This window comes from Mugil cephalus, chromosome 4 (assembly GCF_022458985.1).
Source record: "Mugil cephalus isolate CIBA_MC_2020 chromosome 4, CIBA_Mcephalus_1.1, whole genome shotgun sequence".
NCBI lineage: Eukaryota > Metazoa > Chordata > Actinopteri > Mugiliformes > Mugilidae > Mugil > Mugil cephalus.
Window position 1 is genome coordinate 4877346 of NC_061773.1, and position 23097 is coordinate 4900442.

The 23097-nt window shown below is 38.4% G+C and overlaps 4 protein-coding genes and 1 pseudogene across 6 annotated transcripts in view; all 5 read left to right on the top strand.

Annotated features, from left to right (window-relative positions):
• Positions 1 to 12076, top strand: part of LOC125006376 — a 41544-nt gene extending 29468 nt beyond the window's left edge. For both annotated transcript variants that reach the window (XM_047582353.1, XM_047582355.1), the window contains 2 exons: positions 11406 to 11454; positions 11622 to 12076. In XM_047582353.1, coding sequence (XP_047438309.1) covers positions 11406 to 11454; positions 11622 to 11626 — 54 coding nt within the window. In that variant the 3' untranslated portion in view covers positions 11627 to 12076. The remainder of the gene's footprint in view (positions 1 to 11405; positions 11455 to 11621) is intronic.
• Positions 1 to 23097, top strand: part of LOC125006374 — a 93436-nt gene that overhangs the window by 43097 nt on the left and 27242 nt on the right. The window lies entirely within an intron of this gene.
• Positions 2112 to 5056, top strand: LOC125006381. Its single transcript, XM_047582361.1, has 9 exons — positions 2112 to 2299; positions 2672 to 2749; positions 2831 to 2887; positions 2996 to 3082; positions 3512 to 3530; positions 3688 to 3707; positions 3820 to 4045; positions 4192 to 4235; positions 4318 to 5056. Exons 1-7 carry the CDS (start codon positions 2119 to 2121, stop codon positions 3993 to 3995), a joined length of 618 nt encoding a protein of 205 aa, XP_047438317.1. The 5' UTR covers positions 2112 to 2118; the 3' UTR covers positions 3996 to 4045; positions 4192 to 4235; positions 4318 to 5056.
• On the top strand, positions 5129 to 8239 carry LOC125006380. Of its 2 annotated transcripts, XR_007112566.1 has the most exons (5): positions 5129 to 6726; positions 6820 to 7110; positions 7264 to 7545; positions 7624 to 7707; positions 8145 to 8239. XR_007112566.1 is itself a non-coding variant. In XM_047582360.1 (4 exons), the coding sequence occupies exons 1-4, from the start codon at positions 6432 to 6434 to the stop codon at positions 7590 to 7592; spliced, it is 675 nt and encodes a 224-aa protein (XP_047438316.1). In that variant the 5' UTR covers positions 5129 to 6431; the 3' UTR covers positions 7593 to 7597. The 2 variants fall into 2 exon arrangements, 1 of the variants encoding a protein (XP_047438316.1); XM_047582360.1 differs by lacking the exons at positions 7624 to 7707; positions 8145 to 8239 and having other exon boundaries at positions 5129 to 6465; positions 6706 to 6726; positions 7264 to 7597.
• Positions 13327 to 16723, top strand: LOC125006383 (annotated as a pseudogene).

A 23097-nucleotide genomic window follows, 5' to 3' on the forward strand; every position in this document is an offset into this window, starting at 1 on the left:
AATACTTGTAGTAAATTACCAATTACATTTTTAAGTAACTTGTAATTGTACTGGTTTACAAAGTAACCTTCTCAACCCTCGACATATTCTAAGTGATTTGGTTGTTATTAAAGAGTCCAATCTGCCATTTTGGTTAATGTTCAAACATCTGACACTATCATGTATATCATGTCTATATTAGTATCAAGTCAAAGACCAACTGCTCTCTAGTTGTTGAGTTTCTGGCTGAAGACTCAACCACTTCCCTTTTGTCTGAAATCACATCCTATTTGAGATTTGTCTGCTTCTGTGTGCGCTGTGTCTGTATGGTTGCAACCAGCAGCACACACCTGAAAACAGACACCTTCGCTCTAAATATCAAAAGAACAAACTCCACACATCAACAAATAATAATAAAAAAATCTCCATTCATACCAACACAATGAAAAAAGTCCCTAAAAAACACTAAAAGAATTCTTTAAATGTTTTGTATTTTAAATGAGAGTGTCACTATGTCCTGTATATATCAGTTTTTTCTAACTTTTCTTAAACCACTTCACTGTGGTAGAGTTGATCAATATATTAGATAAAGATCTCTTCGGTGTTTTGTTTCATTTGACAAAAGCGAGTTTAACAAACGTCTGCCTTTCTGTGGCTTGTTCATGTGACTGGCTTCTGGTCTTGTGGTTTCCTTGAGAACAACTTCTCTTCATGCAGGTGGAGGTCACAGTAGTCAGACTACAGAGTAGTGTAGTCCATCACATAGTTCAGCTTCATCATGGCTGGGAACCTGCAGCTACTCATCCTCATGTGTGAGTTAAAACTTATTATCAGCTTCTTTTCTTGTTAATGTTGCCTAATGTTTAATGTAGGATACTCAGCCATGTGATGACACTCATGTCACTGACTTCTGTTACTGACGTGTTGTCTTACTCCACTATAACAAATTAGAGTTGCTGATGAACTATTGTCGAATCTGTTTCGATTTTTTTAATAACCTTAAAAAGGTTTCTTTTTTGAGCTCAAAGCACAAGGTCAGTCTCTGAGTTTAATGTTTTCTCTATTCATTTTTAATTGGAGCAGTTTGACTTCACTGTATTTTTTTTTTGGTATATTATGAACAAACATTGGTTCATCATGTAATTCATGTAATATCCATTTACCTCTAACATTTCAGACCTTCCTCCTCCTGATTTGATGGTGAATCAACAGGAGATTGTAGAAACAGACTCAGTCTTTCTCAACTGTCAGACTCCATCATCTGTTTCTGTTTCTCAATGTTATTTCAAGTTTTTAAGAGACAAACCAGCCAAACTTTTGTCCTGTCAGGAGACACTTTCAGCAACTGAACTTCTGTCACTGAAACAACAACGTTCACCTGCTACAGTTGAAGTGACATGTTTTTACCTTGAAGGGTTTTCATCTCCAGAGAGTAACATGTTGACCATCACCATACACAGTGAGTCCAAACTACTGAGAAGTTAATTATCGACTAACTAACTAACTAACTAACTTATGGCCGTAATATTAATATGCTGCATTACAAATAAATTTATGTCTTAGTGCTCAATCTTCAACTAAAATCATATGATCAGAAAATACTTCAGATACATCTTAGTTTAGTTTCAAATCTGTATCTAATGTACTTTTATTTTTCAGAGGTTCTTCCACCTAAACTGACAGTGACTCCACAGCTGATCACAGAGACAGAGTCAGTCTCTCTGAACTGTCAGCCTCCATCATCAGTTTCTGTGTCTCAGTGTTATTTCAACTTTTTAAGAGACAAAGCAGCCAAGTCTTTCTCTTGTCTGAAGACACTGTCAGGAACTGAACTGCTGTCACTGGTACAACAACGTTCACCTGCTACAGTTGAAGTGACATGTTCTTACCTACGAGTGCATCAGTCTGAACACAGTAACATGTTGACCATCACCATACAAAGTGAGTACACTTGTAAATGTATCAACATGTTTCATTTCCCAGTAACACTCATTTATTCCATCCACCATGTTTTTACTTTTTTAGCTCCTCAGCCTAAACTGACAGTGACTCCACAGCTGATCACAGAGACAGAGTCAGTGGCATTGATCTGTGAGACTCCATCATCAGTTTCAGTGTCTCCGTGTTTTTTTGTTCTTTATGAGAACAAACACGTCCAGAGCTGTCTCTTGTCTGAAGCCACTGACAGGAACTGAGCTTCTGTCGATGTCACAGCAGAGTTCACCTGCTGAGGTTGAAGTAACATGTTATTATACAGTGGAGCGTAGAGGAGAACAACATCCATCTCCACACAGTAACAGAGCCTCCATCAGCATACTGAGTAAGTCGCCACTCTAACATGTTCTTGGTTGTATTACTAAGTCAATGTGTACTCAATGTTGCAAACCAGAAATAATGGAAAAAATCCTTTTAAAATGTCACAGTGATACATAGCTGCAGACTGTGATGTTTCATGAACGCTTCAACCACTGCAGCAAATTCTCTGAATTGGGGTTTCATAATCAAAATCAAGAATAACTTATAACATATAATAAATATATTAAAAAATATTTAAACAGAGCTGTGTCAGGAGGGAAGGTTGTTAGTGTGTGTGTGTGTGTGTGTGTGTGTGTGTGTGTGTGTGTGTGTGTTTGTAGGGAGGATTTCACAGTTCAACTGACTGACTCAGTTTAATTTATTTGTGTTCACGTAGAACTGACAGACACAAGTCCATCTACAACAACACAGGAGATGACAACCCAGACAATCACATCTTTCAGAATGACCACAGGTGGGACATGTATCTAAACATCAGTCCATTACATCAACCAGTTACTGAAACTATTCTAAAGGTTTTCTTTCATTGCACTAGGTCAGACTGTCACTATGTCACGTAGCAGTTTTGGTTCACGATCTACTTCCCTAAAAGGTGACACACAAAATGAATTCCCAATAAATGACACACCAGGTCTAGATCTAGAGCACATTAAAACGTTTCTCTTTTTATTGTTTTATATTTGTCTTTTGTTTCTTAAAGAAACAGTTTCTAGAGGAACTACCAGACCTGGTACAGGTGCTTTGACCCTGGGCTTGTTTCCTGTCACCACACCAGAGGCATCTTCAGGTGAACAAAATTTCTTAACATAGATATCATGTTTCTGTAACAATGCTCCGTGTGCTGTGTTTGTGGATTGTCATGCAGTTCAGAAACGAGTTTTGCATATTTACAATGTTTAACATGACTACCTCCAGTCTAGTGGTAGATATTATCTCGTTGGTGTAATGTCATCTGATTCTTTTGTTGTGATTTTCGGCTTATAGGCTCTAAAGTGTTTTTCTGTGTGTACACCGTTGAAGTACCACTTTTACCTCAGTTTGCAAATGTAAAAAGATGCAAAAGCTGCTCCGTCTTTTAGACCAGAGTTCATTCTGTCGACTATAACCCGGAAATGACAACCACTAAAAATATCAACAGTTTAAAGTGAACTGATCTCAGTGGTTACTGACTGCACTTTTCATACTCTCGTCTTCTTCTTTTTCCTACATCATTCAGGGAAGTGTAGTGACAAGAGGTAAGATTTGTTTTTAAAAATTATTTACCTTGTTTAATACTGAAGTTCAGGTAAATGCTGAGTAAAGGTTCACTGGAGCATCAGCTACTGAAGCAGAAGGAAAAAACATATTCACATCCTGGATTATTTAACAAGAGTTTTATTCATTCCCATACAGATTACAAGCCAGTGTTACTGGTAATGTACACGTTTACTGATTGGTCAACATCACAATATCACTTCATACATATATGGTATGATTTGCATATTTGTTTTTGGTGCATTGAGCTTTTTTTGTCCCCTGTTTTAGGCGAATCTGTGAACATGACGAGTGTTGATCCTGGAGAACTTGTAATTTCCTTTTGGCAAGTCAAAATCACAGATCCTATATTACTGATGTGCATAACAAGGCTTCTTTGGCCTCTAACACTGCTCTCCACCAGTAAAAAAAAAAAAAAAAAAAAAGTTACCTGCAGGGAATATTGAGTCCTACCATGTGATCAGCTCATTGCCTGGTGCCGACTATCCCACTGCTGGTGAGCTTCTGCTTTTTCTCCTAGTGCTTATGGGTGTAGGATAAAACGATCAGATATATAAGCAACAATCCCTGTGATGTTTAATTGGATGTTTATTTGGATAAATGATGCAATAAAACATTTCTGATTGTCTTCCTTTTTTTTAGGATTTGATCAAAGGAATACGAGACAGTCGTGTGAAAATGAGAAGGTGAGTGACAAACTTACTAGTTGTAGAACTGAGCATGATTACTATTTAGAACTAAAGAGCTCTCACTATGTTTTTTCCCTAGTCTGAAGTATACCATGTGTATGATGTAATCCCTGAGGAGCCAGCTGCAGTAGCTCTGGACAGTAACGCCTACAGCACTGTAATGAAACACTAGTAAACACTGGAAGACCTGCAGGATTAGTATCAGGGAAATATAGCATTTATTTATTGATTTATTTATGTATTTATTTTTGGAATAATGACAAGTTTCTGTTTCAACATAGCAACAAACATCTGCCACCTGGTTAGTATGTTTGTAAAGGCCTCATACAGAGCCTAGTACATCATGCAGATACAGAACACATATCCTGCCCTCTGCTGTTGAACCTGAGCCTTGCATGTCCACTGGTCCACAGGCTTTGTCCTGTCAGAAACAAATGTTGTCAGTAATCATCCAGGCAGAAAACGTGGTCTTTGGACATTAAGTGTTATGTACAGTAACATTCACAGCTTTGTGCCTGCCTTTTCTTTATAATGAATATGAGTTTATGCATATATTGTGTACATACATAAACAGATTTTACCATTATTTACAAAATGTTTAAGAGCTTTTTTTTACCTCCTTACAGGGTCCAGGGGGTTCAGCTCCTTGAGTATAATAAAGACTATTGTAACATACCAAATTTAGAAAGAGCTTGTAAGTATACACCGATCAGCCACAACATTATGACCACTGACAGGAGAAGTAAATAACATTGACCATCTTGTGACAATACAATGTACCTGGTATTCATGTGGCTGTTACTTATGTACCACCCACATGGACCAGACCAGGCACTCCCACCCCATAGCAATGACACTCTTTGATGGCAGCAGCCATCCCCAGCAGGATGCAGCCTGACACAGTCACACACACAAAACTGGTTTAGGAACAACTGAAAATACATGAAGAACAGAACAAGGTGTTGACCTGGCCTCCAGATTCACTAGATCCCAAACTGATCCAAGTATCCACACAGGCCCCTCTCCTGAACTCATGAGACCCAAAGCCTATCGATACAACCGATTTCCTTTCTGATCTGATACTGATTAAAATTCATTCGATACCAATACTTTGTGCAAATACACCCAATGTGTCTGGTAAACACTACTAAAATAGTAGTGTATTTACAAATGATAAATAGCAATACTTTATTCAGTGTCCAGTAGCTTGTGCACAAACATACACAGACATCAACATAACACACCAACAAAATCCACAGAATCGACAGGAGTTAAGTTCAGTCTGATGGCTGCACCATCAGACTGAACTTAACTATAATAACAATGGAAACTTGCCTCTTAATTCTGACACTGTGCTCTCCTCTTCCGTCCTTTTGTAGTTTATAGTTACCTTACACTGTGTTCCTCTTAATAATATACACATTACCTCGAATGGCTGAAGTATCAAAAGTATTGATATTTTGATTTGAGAAATCAATTTTCTGGTATCAGTATCGATATTTCAGTATCGATCTGCACATCCATCCATTCTCTGATGAGTCACAACTGTTTTGGAGTTCATAGTGTTGCTCCTGATCATTGTATATCACATCATATGAGCATGTCATGTAACATGCATCAGTGTTATTTAGTACTCTTATTTGTATCATGATTAGATGTATATGTAAGATTTAGTCAGATGTTTGCATCATTATGTTCCTTCTTCTCTTCTCTTCTCTTCTCTTCTCTTCTCTTCTCTTCTCTTCTCTTCTCTTCTCTTCTCTTCTCTTCTCTTCTCTTCTCTTCTCTTCTCTTCTCTTCTCTTATGTTTTTTCTCTCTACCCATCCGGCCTCAAGCAGACGTCCCTCTCATAAGAGCTCAACATTTCTTCCTCTTAAAAATCATTTTGAGACAATGTGGATTCTTCTTCATACTGTATAAATAAATGTAATTCTGGGTGGAGTTTGCATGTTGAGGTGTGAGGCTGTGTCTGTGGTTTGTCTCTGGGTACTCTGGTTTCTTCCAGCAACCCCCACAACCCTAGTGAGGAGAGGCGGTAGTAGAAGATGAGATGAGATTGTTGTGCTGCCGTGTGAATGCTATTATCTCTCTCTGATGCTTACTGTGGTTTCCTGCCATGAAGTATATAACGTGTCAGTGACTTGTACGCTGACACCAGAAAACTTCCTGGAGGAGTAGTATTCAGCTTCATCATGACTAGACACCTTCTGTTTATTGTCCTCATCTGTAAGTTAAACATCTCATCATTAACGTTGGCTCTTACACAACGATACAGGAACACTATTACTTACGTTGGTAAAGTTAATACGTTATATGTCTCACTAAGTATTTTTATCTGCAGCGTATATTAACAGTTTTACATTAGTTGCATCTTAGCCGCAGGTTAAATATTCCTATGCTGTGGTGAAGTTTCTTGTGAGTGACTAGTGCATCTATTTCACTTGTTTAAAAATCTTTCTCTGACAGATTCTTTTCATCAGATCGAAGGTCAGTCCCTGAGATTATCTTTTTTTTTTTAATGATCAGTTGTACAGTATCCGTACATATTTCATCCACATATGTTGACCTCTGTCTTTTCAGCTCTGCCTCCTCCTAAACTGACAGTGACTAGATCAGTGATCACAGAGATAGACTCAGTCACACTGACCTGTGAGCCTCCATCGTCTGTTCCTGTGTCTCAGTGTCATTTCTACACTTTATTTGGATCTAAAGGAAATCTTAAAGACTTCCCCTGTGTGAAGACACTGACAGGAATTGAGCTTCTGGACATAATAAACAGCCTACCACTTGGTGTGGTTACAGTCAGCTGTTTTTATGAAGTCCACACTGAAGGGTCTGAATACAGTGACTCCAGCACCATCACCATACAGAGTGAGTGACTTTAATATGTTGTTATATCTTTAGAGTCACCACAAATCAGTTCAATTTAAGCTGAATTTTAGTTCAGTTAATGTTGGATGTATTGTAGTTTAAACCTGTCTAAATAATATTTGTGAATAAATATTTGAATGCTTCAACTTTCAGCTTCTCCTCCACCCAAACTCACCGTCGATCCACCAGTGATCACAGAGACAGACTCAGTCACACTGAGGTGTGAGCCTCCATCGTCTGTTTCTGTGTCTCAGTGTCATTTCTACACTGTTAGTGGACGGACAGTCAGAGACTTCCCATGTCTGAAGACACTGACAGGAAGTGAGCTGCTGCAGATGGCAAGTCTCACATCACCTGCTGAAGTCAAAGTAAGATGTTGTTACACTGTAAAGCATCAATCTCCATACAGTGTTATATCCTACATCACCGTACAAAGTGAGTATCTGTCACTTTCATCGTTTTATCTTGACATCAGCACATGAAGTCATATTTTATTCATGAATTTGTCTTTAGGAACAAACGGAGACAAAGATAGAATCACTGCCTTAACAACATCCAGCCCCAGTAAAAAGTCACCTGCAGGCAGAGATGAAGCAGGTATCATTTTTATTGGCTGAATTGATGTTTTTTTTTTTTTTTTTTTTATGGCAGAATATGTGTGCGTGTGTGTGTACTTGCACAGCTATCCTTCTGAGAACCAGTTTAAGTTTTATATCAGCAGATTGAGGACATTTGTGTAAAGTGAGGACATTGTGGCCTGTCCTCACTTTTTGGCTGTTTTGAAGGCTAAAACTCAGTTTTAGGGTAAAGATTACAATTAGGTTAGGGTTAGGCATTTAGTTGAGATGTTAGGGTTAGGGTGAGCTAGGGAATGCATTATGCCAATGAGTGTCCTCACAAAAATGGTCATACAGGAATGTGCCTGCACGTGCGTATGTGTGTTTTTTTCAAAAATGGCAGTGACCCGTTCATATGAATATTAAAGTTGCACTGATTTTTGATGATGTCTGATGCATATTGTGTTTATCCACCAGATTCGACTGCTTCTATGCCACATAACACTGTGAGCTCCACCACCTCAGTTTCCCAGACAACAATGAACCCAGCATCAGGTGACACACTTGCTAAATTTGACTCATGATTCACATACATTATTATACAAAAAGTTTAAATACAAACTGTGTCATTCATTGCATGGTGTTAATATGAAAACGTACTTTACCCAGACAAGCCCACTGATACAGCGGGCAAAATAAGTATTGAACACATTGCAACACATTGCAACACAAACACATTTCTAAAGGTACTATTGACATGAAATTTCCATCAGGTGTTGGTAACAACCCAAGTAATCCATACCTAGAAACCAAAACAAATAAGTTCAGAACTGAAGTTATGTGTGATAATGTTAAATAACAGAGGGGAAAAGTATTGAACACACACAAAAAGGGAGGTGGAAAAAGGCATGGAAAAGCCAAGACACCAGCTGAAATCTATCAGTGATCAGAAAGCCATCCTGCCCCTTGTCAGTGCAAATGAATATCAGCTGGTTCAGTCCAGACTGGTGTCCTATAAAAGGGTGTGTCATTACCAAGGTGTCACATAAAGAGCATCTCATGATGGGTAAAAGCAAAGAAACTCTCTGAAGACCTTCACAACCTTATTGTTGCAAAACATTGTGATGGCATTGGTTACAGAAGGATTTCTAAACTTCTGAATGTTCCAGTACCAGAAGTGGAAAGAACATCATTCGGCCATAAACCAGCCACGACCAGGTGCTCCTCCCAAGATTTCTGACAGAGGAGTGAAAAGAATTATCAGTATAGTTGTCCTAGAGCCAAGGTCCACTTGTGGAGAGCTTCAGAAAGACGTGGAATTAGCAGGTACAATTGTTTCAAAGAAAACAATAAGCAATGCACTCAACAACCATGGCCTGTATGCACGCTCACCATGCAAGACTCCGCTTCTGAAGAAAAAGCATGTTGAAGCTTGTTTAAAGTTTGCTGCACAACATTTGGACAAGCCTGTAAAATACTGGGAGAACATAGTCTGGTCAGATGAGAGCAAAATTTAATTCTTTGGATGTCAAAACACACACCATGTTTGGAGGACAAAATGCACTGCACATCACCCCAAAAACACTGTACCAACAGTGAAGTTTGGAGGCGTCAATCACCCACTTACATAAATCATCATGACATCAAAACAGTACTTTTAATTAACATAAACTTACACAAGATGCCATGTAACCTAGAGCTGGCTGAATGGGACTGACGCCTCTTCTCCTTTTATATACCACTTAAACAAGATAAAAAAAAATAATAACAATGATAAAAACTCATCCTTCATTCTCTCCACATTGATGCTTGAAAAGTGTAGCAATCAGCTAACACTGTTAGCAGTACCTTATACACACCAATGCACACTGTCGGACGGCCACCAAACACCTCACAGCAACACTACACAGAGACAAATACACTCAGACACAGGAATGGCTTGATTTGCGATCGCCACCTGGTGGCCACAGTGCAAGACTGCACCACATATTGAAACTGCACAACATTAGTATTTCTTTAAAATTGAAATAACCGGCTCAACTATCCAGTCTCAGAACTACTATACCATTATTACACAAGGTTGTCAAGAAGCCCCTGATCAATGAGACAGATGTTAGCCGGCCGCCGTTGGGCCCAAATCCTGAAGTACTGGACAGTCAGGAACTGGAAGTAGATTCTGTGGTCAGATGAGTCGGGTTTCCAGCTTTATCTTCTCCTGCTATTATCTCTGGCATCTACAGTACCTAATATCAAACACATGGTGGAGGCAGTATCATGGTTTGGGGCACATTGAACTCTGCCAAATATTGTGTCATTCTCCAAACACACATGCTCCCTTCTGTACATACTGCGTTCCATCGAGGTCCAAACTGGATGTTTCAACAAGATAATGCCCCTTGCTACACATCCAGGGCAAGTAGAACTTGACTGCAGGAGGAGCACAATATTCAGAGTGGCCAGGTCAGTCCCCATTGAAACTCTATGGTGGATTATCAAAAGGTCTGTTTCAAAGTGCAAACCAACGTATTTAGAAGAATTAAAAGTAACAACAACAGTGTGAAAGGTTTATGGGGAACATGGCAGCCAAGATTAGAGCTCTACTGTGTGAAGAGGTACTAAATATTAATTTGATGATGTGATGGTTTATTTATTTTTTGTTCAGTTTTTAACACAATCCCTGTTATTCGTTGATACGAACAATGTTGAGAACTGACATATTGAAACTGTTAAGAATTTCATTTTCTCAGCTTTTCTTGTAAACAGTAAACAAGATAAAAATAATTTTTTTGTAGCAGTCACATCTTTTGAAGCAAAAAAAATTTTTTTTCACAAATATTTCTGCAGTTCTGCAGAAATTATTCTGTGTTTTATGGTGCATTAATGAAGTTTTCTAAATATACTTGTTTTCATTTTATTTTAGAGAAATGTGCTTCCAAGGTGTAAGGCTTTTTATACTTTAAATACATGAGTGCTAGTCTGGAACTTCTATGCTCTGCTTTGCATTGATTATTTCACTTCGACAAAACCAACCACTGTCATCTTATGACTGTCTCAAATGAAAGAAAGATCAGTTTCTCATGAATGTGAGTATTGTACTCTATCTCAGGGTGGTTTGGCTGTCATTTATAACACTGTAGGAGGCTTGTGCAGCTTCTGCATTCTCTCATTTTTCTCATTGTCTTCCTATGATGCTGTCCAATATACATTTGTTTCCCTATATAATGGATGACAAAATCCATATCCATTCACTCTTGAGCAACACTTTAACAGCAGCTCTCTGACCGTGTAGCTGGTCATGCTTGACTGGTAACTGTTGTCACTCATAGTATTAACACGACATAAAATATCAGCTCATGCCGAGGATGTTTGTGGAGAATAATATGGCCATGAACTGTGCTTCTAAAAGACACAAACAATTATATATAATAAACTATTATTCTTTTTTTCCCTTTAGAGCAAAAGTTAGCATCACAGGTAAATCAAGACATGTTACTCATCTGCATTCACTCCAATCATTCTAATCATGCCAATACATTATGTATTTATGCACAGTGTATTTTCTTTATATAAGATTATTAAAGATATGTTGTTTATCTTTTAGATGACTGGAAATCTTTGGTAAGTCTCACTACAAATTGTGATGATGGCAGATTTACCTTCATACAATAACTATTCTGTCTGTAGATAAGACTGTCCTCACTCTTCCTTCCATCTAACATCTTATTAAATCATTTGCAGGTCGATTATGATGAAACCTACAGTACTGTCACCTATGAGTGCAAAAATGGTGAGTTACTTCATTCTCTGGATGTAACAGTCAAGTAGATTATTCACTTGGTGGTGAAACGTCTGCTGAAATTGAAAGTGGCTTAAAGTTAAACGGAAACACATAACATGTCATTACAGCTTCAAATCAATGAAATGTCCATTTATTTCTGTGTTTCTTTTCTGTAGAGTGACAGCAGCGGTACCTCAGACCCTCGGCCCATTGGACCAGCTCCAGATTTATTGTACAACTCTGCAAATCATTATTTTTCTTGCATGCTTGTTTATATTAAAGTTACTTGGTGTTTGCATTAGTATCCCATAGGGAAGTTCTCAGAACAGTGTAACAGCTTTATTTAACTGCAGTCTCAGTCAATGGCTCCTTTACATAGACAATGTTTTTACAGCACAGTTTAAATAATTCTGATCAGAAATTTCAACTCAAGTATCGACATGGATGCTAAATAAATAATTTGATGAAATATAATGTACATTTTTTAATTTACCTGGAAACAATCAGAGAATATGTGACATATTCTCCTGGTTGCTATGTCCAATGTCTAATCTGCCATAGACATGTATTTTTTGGTTAATGACCAAACATCTGACACCATCAGACTCAGCTGATAAGATAATAAACATGCTAAACATAAACCTGCTTAGCGTCAATGTGTTTGTATCACTGTTGGCATTTAAACCAGCTCTGGAGTAATACATGTATTAAATAGGCTAGGTCTGAATATAGCTCTCATAAATTAAATACAGTGAACATGGACACGGTAAGTTGCAAAATGAATTTGAATTTAGTAAATAATTTGCTACAGTAGAAAATAAACAACAGGTATATATACAATTGATATGAAAAATAACAAAACTAAATGGCGCCTTTAAAAGAAAGAGTTCATTGAATAGTGGTACTGTGTGTGGTGTTCAGTTCAGTTCACAAATAAAATTCCACTCGAGTGCAGTCGGTTTATCATGTGTTCCAAGTGGTACCAGCACAGTGTAACTGATACAGTCCTACCACACATATGTCATCTGCAACTCAGTAGTATTTGTAGATCTGGTAGCTCACCATCCATTGGATTCTACAAGGTTCTCCAAGATCTTATTCTACTCATTATAGAGACTTGACTTGTGTCCACAAAACAAGTTCATGAGTTTTGGTTCTATGTCAAGTCATGACTTAACATTCAACAACACATTCAATATACAAAGTAAACAAATAAAATCACATGAAACCAGTGATGTAACGATACATTCAACTCACGATCAGTGATGGGAATAATGGCGTTACAATAAAGAGCGTTACTAACAGCGTTACCTTTTTCAGTAACGGTTGTATTTTGCATCTTATCACCTAAGTAATTATTATAGGCGATGATTTTTAGCTAAGGTGGAGTAGGCTTTCATACGGTGGCTGGTAAGTGCAAAACAAAATTACAAATCCGAAACACTTTTACAAACTCTGAAACATTTTTACAAACTCTGAAACAAATTTACAAACCCTGAAACAAATTTACAAACTCTGAAACAGTTTACAAACCCTGAAACACTTTTACAAACTCCGAAACAAATTTACAAAGACAAAATCCTAACGGAAAGGGAATGTACCAAAAGCCGGATCTGACCGGAAGTGATTGAGTGAGCGGTTTGTTTTGAAAATCCTGAACGGAGCGAGTAGTGTTGTGAAGTTTATATGGAGTTGTAGGATGTTTTGCCCGTTTTGTGGAAACCATTTCAGCCTGTTACCGCGGTTTTGTGGACGGTCTCTGGAGTTTTTAAAAGACACGGACCAGACGGAAGGACCAAGCGCACAGGGAACAGCTAAACAGCCGGAAAATGCTAAACAAAGTAAGTGCAGCATAGCGCAAGCTTTCCGAAGCCACTGTTAGACATGCAGTGAATAAAAGTGCAGTTACCGTTTCAGTTTATTTCGCTACACAGTCAATGTTATTCCAGCCATAACAGAATACCAACGTGTTACTGACAGTAGTTGACGATTGTTTGAGCTGCTGCTAACTTTCTACTTGAACTCTGTTCATTCCAGCAGAACAACAATGGGCATCATATAAACAGTTCATGGAGAACAGAAGCACCAAGTCCAAAGAACGGCAGTGTTTTAACTGTGGAAGAAAGAAAAACATAAACAAGAAAAGAAAAACGTCCAGGTAAGGTGCCTTGGCTGTTTTTATATATATCATATAACTCCATATAAACTGCACAACGCTACTCTATGTATATGTGAGATTAATTGCATCTTTCTGTTGTCTTACTAGATAAACATAGGATTGATGGTGACACATGGAACTGATTTAAAACCTTTAAGAGGGAAAACACTCCCATCATTTACAGACCCAGAAGTAGCAGCACCTGATCTGCTGAAACAAGCTGTGCAGAAAATGACGACATTTAATAAGGACATGGGTGAAGGACCATACGTCCTTTTGTATCCTGACTGCTCAGAGGTGGTCCATGTGCCTGGGACAGAAAGGCCATTCAAATTGACTGAATATAAAAAGGAAATTGGGAAGGCATATTCCAGGATCACTTTTTTCCTTTGCCTAGAAACACACTTTAAAGGAGGTTTGTGGATCTCATAATTCAATTTCTTTTTACATATTTACATACTCTAGCATACAAAATATTAATAATGTGTTGGATTTTTTGTTTTTACTATAGTGGATGATACCTTAGACTCTGATTCCTCAGATTCTGAAATTGTGATCACATCCAGGAGCATAGCTCAATTCAATCGGGCTGACACTGTAGTACGTTCATTCTTTAACTCTTTTTGTTTGTTTGTCTAAAATACTTTTTTTTTTTTCCATTTTGATTGATTTATCATTTATTTATTTATTCATTGGATATATATTTGAGCATAAAAGCATTAAATCAATATTCTGGTCAATATTTTAGAAGAACCAAGTTTTGTTTTGATTATTTCTATGTTAGCATTACAGAAACACAATCTTTCACCATTGATATATACTGTATGTGGTAAGGAAATGATAGTGGAAGCTGTTTAAAATTGTAGATAATTGTATGCTTTCCCTCTCAGGTGTTTGAACCACAAAACCAAAGTACACCCAAACACAAACCTGAAGAGGAAGGGTGAGTACTGATTTTTACAATTATTAATAATAATTTACATTTATCTTTATGTTGTGTGTGTGTGATGTGATTAGCTGAGAGTATTTGCTCTGGTGAACATGAAGTACAAAATATCATACATGTAATGTGATTTATAACAAAATAATCTCTTATTTATAAATCTTTCCCATACCTCTAAATGTTTCTCAACTCCATATATACATAAAGGTAATAATTTTATCAATTGTTTTGTGTTTCAGAGATGCTCCTGGGAATTCAAGCACAGTTCAACCTGGACAGGTATTAAGTCAGACTGTGCCAGCCTGTTTCCAGTCATGTTTGTTGCTCTCAGTGTTATTTTAGACCTTTTAATTTGTTTTTCAGATAGTAATATCTGATCATGAGGATCTGGAGCCACATGAAACAAATGCAATGATGGTGACTCAGTTAATTTTCATTAGTTGATTACGTTTTGTTATGTTATGTTTTAACATGCAAATGTTAATTTTCCAACAGTAAATACACAGACCTGTGTTTTACAACACACACCAATGTAAACTGAGCCATTGGTACTCTGTACAATATTTCTGGTCTTTAAATATTTTTGGAAAAGTAGAAAATACACTAATTATGTCACTTTTTTGTCATTACAGCGAGGAGATGAACATTACATTACCTGACATTATTGCCAACCTATCACATCCCATTGATCATGAAAGAGTCAGCAGGTTCAACATCTCAAGGGCTAATGTTTGGGATGGAGCAGTCAGAGGTTTCAAGCGCACAACATACTCTGAAACCTGTGACATGCTGGTCAAATTTACTGATGATGCTGGTGTATTAGAAGAAGGAATTGACAGAGGTGGTCCAAGGCGAGAGTTTTTAACTCTGCTAATGAAACATCTGAAAGACCGGCCCATTTTTGATGGACCAGAAGGACCTCGGTTCTTGGTCTACAATGCAAATGGTATGCATAGGGTTAGATGTGTACTATACTAATGGTTAATGATCAATAGCCATATATATCACGTGACATATAGTTTGTTGCTTGAGTTTCATCTTAATACATTATAGTGTACATAATACATTACATGTTTTGAATTTGCTATATGACTTAATTCACAGCTGTTAGGGAGGATGAGTACTACCTGGCAGGAAAGATGATTGCGGTGTCAATTGTGCATGGAGGTCCAGGACCCCATTTCCTGTCAGAAGATCTTGTACATTATCTTGCTGGCCAGCCTTCATTTAAAGCAACAGTTAATTCAATAACTGATGAAGAAATAGGGAAAGCTTTGCAAGAGGTGAGAATAGCATAAGGCTGCAGTGTGGCATAGCAGAGTATTACATAGTCTCTGCAGTGTTTTGAAAAGATTTTTCCTTCCTTAATCAAATACACAGAATTATCTTCATTTATCATTTTGTGATTGACTTGAGTGTTTATATTTCTTTTTATGCTATTCAGATTGAGAATGCTGCTTCAGTTGATGTTCTGCGAGAATGTACCATGAGAGACAGCACAATGTTACAGACAGCAGGTTGTCTGAGACATGTGGCTACTGTTGAAGCAAAGAAATAAATTGTGTCTGACTACCTCCACTGGTATATTATTGACCGCAACTCATCTGTAATTGACAGGTAAGATCACATTTGTAATGATGAGATTTTTGTGGGGGGGTTATGTAAGAATGCATCATGGTCTCCCTCTTTGGTTTATACTAGCATGCATATCTGTAGTATACCTGATATTTGATGTCTGTCTCTCCTTTCCCTGTCTTGTGCCAGTGTAAAAGTGCTCAAGCCACCCTGCTCTCTGTGCCATTCCAGTCTTGCCATGTGCAAAGCAAGATATGGGATTCTTTAGATTAGTTATGATCAACACACAATTAATTTATATAAAATCAATAGTTTTCTTTGGGTAATTTAAATGTGATTGTCACTACACAAAAATGAAACGTTTGTGTTCACTCTTTAGATTCAAAGATGGTCTTTCAGCCCTTCAGTTTCTCACTGCACTACAGCAACACCCTGCGTTGCTGTCTCCTGTCCTGACCCACTCAGAAAAGGGGCTAACTGCTCTTGAACTTGAGAGACTCTTCAAACTTGACCTCAGTCCACCAGGGAGTAACAGGAGACTTAAAGAAAGTGAAACTTTGGGCTACTGGGCAGACTATTTCCTTGACTGTGAAGGTTTGTAAACCACTCATATTTTTCATAACTAGTTGAGAAAGCACATTGCCAAGATGCTGAACATTTTTTTCTTTGCACAAATGGACTTTGGACTTCAAAATTCCCCAGGATTTGGATGTTTTTAAGCCACGAGATGACCCCTAGGGACTCTGCAAAGGTTGTTATTAAAGGTTAAGAATCTTAAAATGTAAAGATATGTGAGCATGTTTTTTCTCACAGTTAACATTTTGGCCATTCTATTTTAGACAAAAAAAAGGGAGTCAAAGAAAGAAGGCCAAGAAGTTTTGTTTTCTGTTCTTACAAAAATGTAATAAATATGCATTACTTTACTAGTACTTGATTCATTTATTTCACCAAAAAACTGGGTGACATTCAGTGCTCCACCACTACAAATCAGATTTCAGGGCATAGAAAAAAACATCTTAATCACTCTGAAAAAAATAGCAGGAAGAAAAGAAAAGCCTCAATGAGCAAGCACTTGGCTACTAACTTTGTGATTATTTTATAGCTGAGCAATTTCTTTTAGCTTCATGTACAGTCCTGTTGCAGACTCCCAGTTTTCTGGCTTCTGTAGTTGATGGCGCTCCGTAGCAAAGTCCAAGTACTCCTGCATGTTTGGGTCCCCACATGTAGCTATTGATAGGCTTGCCTCAGGAAAGCCATCCAATTCAGAGTGTTCAATTTTAAATCCACAGTTTCTGGAGCCAAATCTATAGAAGACATAACATTTACTTACATTTAAGTTAAAAAAAAAATAAGACAGAAACAAGGAAGTCTCAATCTATCATCAAAGTTTTACCTGTGTGGTAAGTAGTATATCCAAAAAAGCGTTGAATAAGGTCAGCTGGACTTGTAGAATTTCTTGAAGACGTTTCGCCACTCATCCGTGTAGCTTCTTCAGTTCTGATAAACTAGTGGGAAATTGAGGTTTAAATAGGAAAAACCTCTGTGGGTAACACCCACCAGGAACTTGCTGGACCAGAAACTGGGGTCACTAATTACCATAATTGCTGGTGTCCTTCAATGGGGGGAAACTGTGTGCCTAGACTACTTACCCTATGAATAGAGCTCTAACGAGGCTATTGTCCATGGGAACCTGGAGGCTCAATGTGTGAATGTTGTTGAAACTTCTTGGGGACAGATGTCAAAACTGAATTATAAATAGTTGGTAAATTAAATCTCAGTCCACCTCCTCTGTTTAGAGAAGGTTTCTCCATTTTGACATAGATGGCTTCCTTAACTCCTCTCTCAAACCATCTGTCCTCTCTGGCCAGGACTTTGACGTTGGTATCCTCAAAGGAGAGTCCTTTGTCCTTCAGGTGGAGGTGGACTGCTGAGTCGTTTCCTGATGAGCTGGCTCTCCTGTGTTGGGCCATGCTCTTGTGTATGGGTTGTTTGGTTTCCCCAATGTACAGGTCTGTACATTCCTCACTACACTGAACCGCGTACACTACATTGCTCTGTTTCTGTCTAGGTGTTTTGTCTTTGGGGTGGACCAGTTTCTGTCTTAGTGTGTTTCCAGGTTTGAAATAAACTGGGATGCGGTGTTTACCAAAAATTCTCCTTAGTTTCTCTGATACACCAGCTATGTAGGGGATGGTGATGTTCTTCCTTTTGTTTTGTTCCTCTTCCCTGTCCTTCCTGGGATATCTTTTTGAGCCTTTGACAAAGGCCCAGTTGGGATATCCACATGTCTTGAGGGTTTGTTTAATGTGTTTTCCCTCCTTGTCCTTGCCATCCTGTCTAGTGGGGACAGTCTGGGGACAGGTAAGTAGTCTAGGCACACAGTTTCCCCCCATTGAAGGACAGGTAAGTACCAGCCATTATGGTAATTAGTGACCCCAGTTTCTGGTCCAGCAAGTTCCTGGTGGGTGTTACCCACAGAGTTTTTTCCTATTTAAACCTCAATTTCCCACTAGTTTATCAGAACTGAAGAAGCTACTCGGATGAGTGGCGAAACGTCTTCAAGAAATTCTACAAGTCCAGCTGACCTTATTAAACGCTTTTTTGGATTACCTGGATGACTGAGAACCTTCACAGATGGTAAGTAGTATAGTTGATTGGGCACTCCTCCTGGACATGACGCTGTTCTCGAAGTGCGAATCCTGTGACTGTTCCACAGTCTCACACACTCATCCAAGTCCTTCTGAAGAACATCACCATAGCAAAATCTCAATAGGCACTGATGCTCATGACTCCCATTGAAGTATCCTGCATCTCGGAGGTCTGCAAATAACTCCATCCAGAAATGAGATCTAGAGACATGGATATATGATATAATGATCTGTGTGTGTACATACAACATTTTTTTTTTTTTTTTAAATATAACATTACATTATGAAGGCCACTTACCTTCCCTTTCTGAATATGGACCACCAGGACTCAATGCGCTGGTTATTAGTGGATGAGCCATACATGTGGCTGGACGCTCCCGAGTAGTAGTCATGGAATCGCAGCCATAAAGCCGTTCTCCGTGCCGCAATCAGTTCTCAGTCTCATGGGGATGACACCAAGGTTTCGCACACATGACAGGAAATTGTGAGCGATCGCCCTTGGGTTATTATTTGTTGGTCCACATTTAAGCCACAGTACTTTACGTGAAAATCCATCTATGCATCCAGAAAGGGCCAGGCCGAATGGTAGAAGTTTATCATAGCCATCAGCATGCCACATATAGTTCGGTCCCATTGAATGGTAGGTTCTTCTTATGAACCTTCTGCGAGCTCTCCTCTCGCACCCTCGAGGGTTAAGCTCCCGTAGCAAATTCATCACATCATCTCTCATCACTCGAAGGCTGTACTTTTGTGTGAGTACCTGCCACATTGTTCGGTAGCCAAACAGTTGTCCAGGTCCACGAAGTTCCAACCTGATGGCATTAATTATGGCACTTGGAGAGGAATAATCCTTTCTGCGGTACAACCCTGCTTGACCGAGTATACTTTTTAAGGTTCGCAAGCTGATGTTTATACCATGTAAACTTGACATCATGTCCACGATTACATCGTACTAGTTTCCCTCATTGAAATATTGAGTGCAATAATGCAGCATTTCTGGTCCTTCCGTCTGGTCCGTGTCTTTTAAAAACTCCAGAGACCGTCCACACGAATTGCAAAACCACGGTAACAGGCTGAAATGGTTTCCACAAAACGGGCAAAACATCATACAACTCCATATAAACTTCACAACACTACTCGCCCCGTTCAGGATTTTCAAAACAAACCGCTCACTCAATCACTTCCGGTCAGATCCGGCTTTTGGTACATTCCCTTTCCGTTAGGATTTTGTCTTTGTAAATTTGTTTCAGAGTTTGTATATTTGTTTCAGAGTTTGTAAAAGTGTTTCAAATTTTGTAAATTTGTTTCAGAGTTTGTAAAAGTGTTTCAGAGTTTGTAAATTAGTTTCAGAGTTTGTAAATTTGTTTCAGAGTTTGTAAATTTGTTTCGGATTTGTAATTTTGTTTTGCACTTACCAGCCACCGTAATACACGAATTGAAACATGAAAAAAAAGAAAAAATTTCATGCATTACTTATTCACTTTAGTTTCTTAGCCTACCTGCAGTCCCGCGTGGCTGTCACGGTAGACTTCGGTTAGTGTCGTGGTTGCACTCCAACAAGACGAAGGCTCAGAACATGCGACTGGATTCAACCAATGAGGGCGCGGAGCGCTGATGACGAAATCCAAACCTAACTCTTGGTGCGGCCGGGAAAGAGTCAATCATGAAATAAACTCGGGGATAAACTCTATTATTGTAAAATAAACACTACAATTACCAACACTAACACTATACATAGAAAGAACACCAGAAAGAGTTTATGGTGCAACCTGAAAAGTGTACTTTGTGCCCATTCGACACCAAAGCGTAAAATTTGCTACTCTCGTCATCAAAACTCTGGGATTTTAACACTCTGGCATTTGCTGTGCAGAGAGAAGGTCCAGGTTCGAGTCCAGCTTGGGCTTTTCTGCGTTCTGAGTTCGCATGTTCTCCCTTTTTCTGCGTGGGTTTTCTCCGGGTGCTCTGTGTAACCTCTAGCTCATTAAGCAGGTGTTCGTGTGGTTAGTAACAGCGCGACGAGTAAAGTTTCCGTGGCTCACCGCTGCAAAATGACTTTGGGTGCCCGAATAGTAATGGAGAGGGGGGGGGGTTAAATACAGGATCAGAGTTTAGAGTAAGAAGTTCGGAGTTAATATTTAAATATTTGCACCTACAGTTTTGATTTAGTTACACTTTTACACTTGGTTTTAACACAAACTATTTATCGACTGAGAGTTAATTATAATGGATTAACTCCACCCAGAGTATAATTAACTCTACTAGTGTATGTCTAGTTTAACACCAAGAATTCAACTCTTCTCAATTTGCTGTGTGTGAAAGACTCGTGACCTGTCCGGATGTACCCTGCCTCTCGCCTGATGACAGCTGGGATAGACCCCTGTGACCCCCATAGTGAAGATAGGTGGTAGTAGAGGATGAGATGAGACATTGCTGTTGATTTTTTCTTTGTTTGTTTATCTTTTTGGTTTTACTTCAGCAGCACTTGTGCTTCTTAGCACTGAAGTCAGCTTTTTCTTCTTGTCAAATGTTTTCATCACCAAATAGTGCAGTTGACACATTTCTAGTTTGTACAACATGTTTTGCTCTGTAGCAGCACAGTAAAGCAGCTCATCTTATTTAATAATTATTCTCCTCCTATAGGAACACAGTCATCTTTCTTTTTCTGTTAAAAGTAAAACTAGTTTGTGTCCTCCCAAACAGAAAGGTCAAAATGGGAACTGCTAGTAGTTGTGTCTTGTCTGGGAGCAGCTGTGGTTCTGATCTTAGGGGTACTGGCACTTCTTGGAACCAAAAGAAGAAGAGGTGAGGACATTGTGTCATTGTGTCAATTGTCATTTAAACTTGTACGTCCAAAGAGACTTTTTTTTTATATGCCTGCAGGCAGTACATGTACAATGTTAACACAGTCCAGATGTTTCATAACATAACAAAGTGTTTATTGTCAGTTTGGGCTGGGATTACATTGAAAAAAGACACATGAGGGGATGTCAAGGAAATGACATGACTAAGAACCAAAGGAATTAGTGGGGAATAACTGTGTTAATGTATTTGTGCAGTATATACACACTGAACATTATGTAAAGTATTTATAAATAAATGACTAATGTTACTCCCATAGCTGTGAGCATTTCTGACACTTGTGACTGATCAGGCTTATTCTCTACATCACTTTTATTTATACATGGATATTTAATTTGCATTTATTTCTGAAGTTGTGCTTTGGTTTCTGTTTCAGATGATGGAAAGTATTTGGTAAGTCTCAACGATAGACACTCCTTCCACTAACTGTCCTCACTCGCTCTTCCTTCAGTCTAACACCTTATTAAATCATCTGCAGGCTGGCTTTGATGAAACCTACAGTATTGTCACCTATGAGTTCACAAATGGTGAGCCGTGGTTTTATTTCTGAATACATAGACAGACTGTGAACAAGTACAATGAATTCATTTGCTCTGTGTTTTTCTACGTTTCTGTCTTTGTTGTGACATGTTACTACTATGCTGAATACAATGACTGTTATAGAGGAACAACTGAAAAACACACTGAGCTGATTAAATACTGATCAGCCACTTGGTGGTGCACATTCTGCTGAAAACTGCTAAAGACTAGACATCCATGTTGTTGCTGGTTCAATAATGAAATGTGTGTATTATGAAATGAACATTTACACATATAAATCTAAATCATATTCATGTTTTTACTTTTCATAGAGTGACAACAGCTGCATCAGCCCTGAGAGATAAAGCGTACAGCTTTGCAGTGTTAAAGTTCAGCTGTTGTTTTTCTGGCATCTCCTCTGAGTTCTCATGTACTATGTAGCTGAGTTTATACTTTTACTGTGTTACAGTGAAAAAATAAAAACCATAAACACAAAAGTTGAAGTTCAGTGTCTTTTTTATTTGTTCACAGTGTAACACAAAACATATGCTTGTACCTGTTCTTTACATACATTTGTGGGTTCAACATAGACGTGAGAAATAGTTTACCTGTCAGAATAGTAGTTGCATAGTTATTTACAGTTGTGGGTTTAAATGTGAAGAGCTTTACACACGCACGCACTCCCATTATGCATGTTTCTCTGGCCTGTAGATTCACTTCTGATAGCTGTTGTGGTTTTCCTGTGAACAGTTTCTGCTACTTGGTCAACGTCTGCAGTCACACACTCAGTTATCTGCTTTAACAGCTTCATCATGGCTGGACGCCTGTTGTTCATCATCCTCATGTGTAAGTTGAAAACTTCCTTTAGATTTAGTCAATGAGCAGCATATGTTAACATAACATCAGACATTGTGTAAATGTTAAGCCACATTTTGTCTTTTTATGGTTGG

Bases quoted from the DNA above. Each gene is read 5' to 3' on its own strand.
- LOC125006381 (XM_047582361.1), top strand. From the start codon at position 2,119: ATGAGAACAAACACGTCCAGAGCTGTCTCTTGTCTGAAGCCACTGACA. The intron at 2,300-2,671 runs GTAAGTCGCCAC...GTGTTCACGTAG, and splicing joins AGCCTCCATCAGCATACTGA to AACTGACAGACACAAGTCCA. The intron at 2,750-2,830 runs GTGGGACATGTA...TCATTGCACTAG, and splicing joins ATCTTTCAGAATGACCACAG to GTCAGACTGTCACTATGTCA.
- LOC125006380 (XM_047582360.1), top strand. From the start codon at position 6,432: ATGACTAGACACCTTCTGTTTATTGTCCTCATCT. The intron at 6,466-6,705 runs GTAAGTTAAACA...TTTCTCTGACAG, and splicing joins TCTGTTTATTGTCCTCATCT to ATTCTTTTCATCAGATCGAA. The intron at 6,727-6,819 runs GTCAGTCCCTGA...CTGTCTTTTCAG, and splicing joins TTCTTTTCATCAGATCGAAG to CTCTGCCTCCTCCTAAACTG.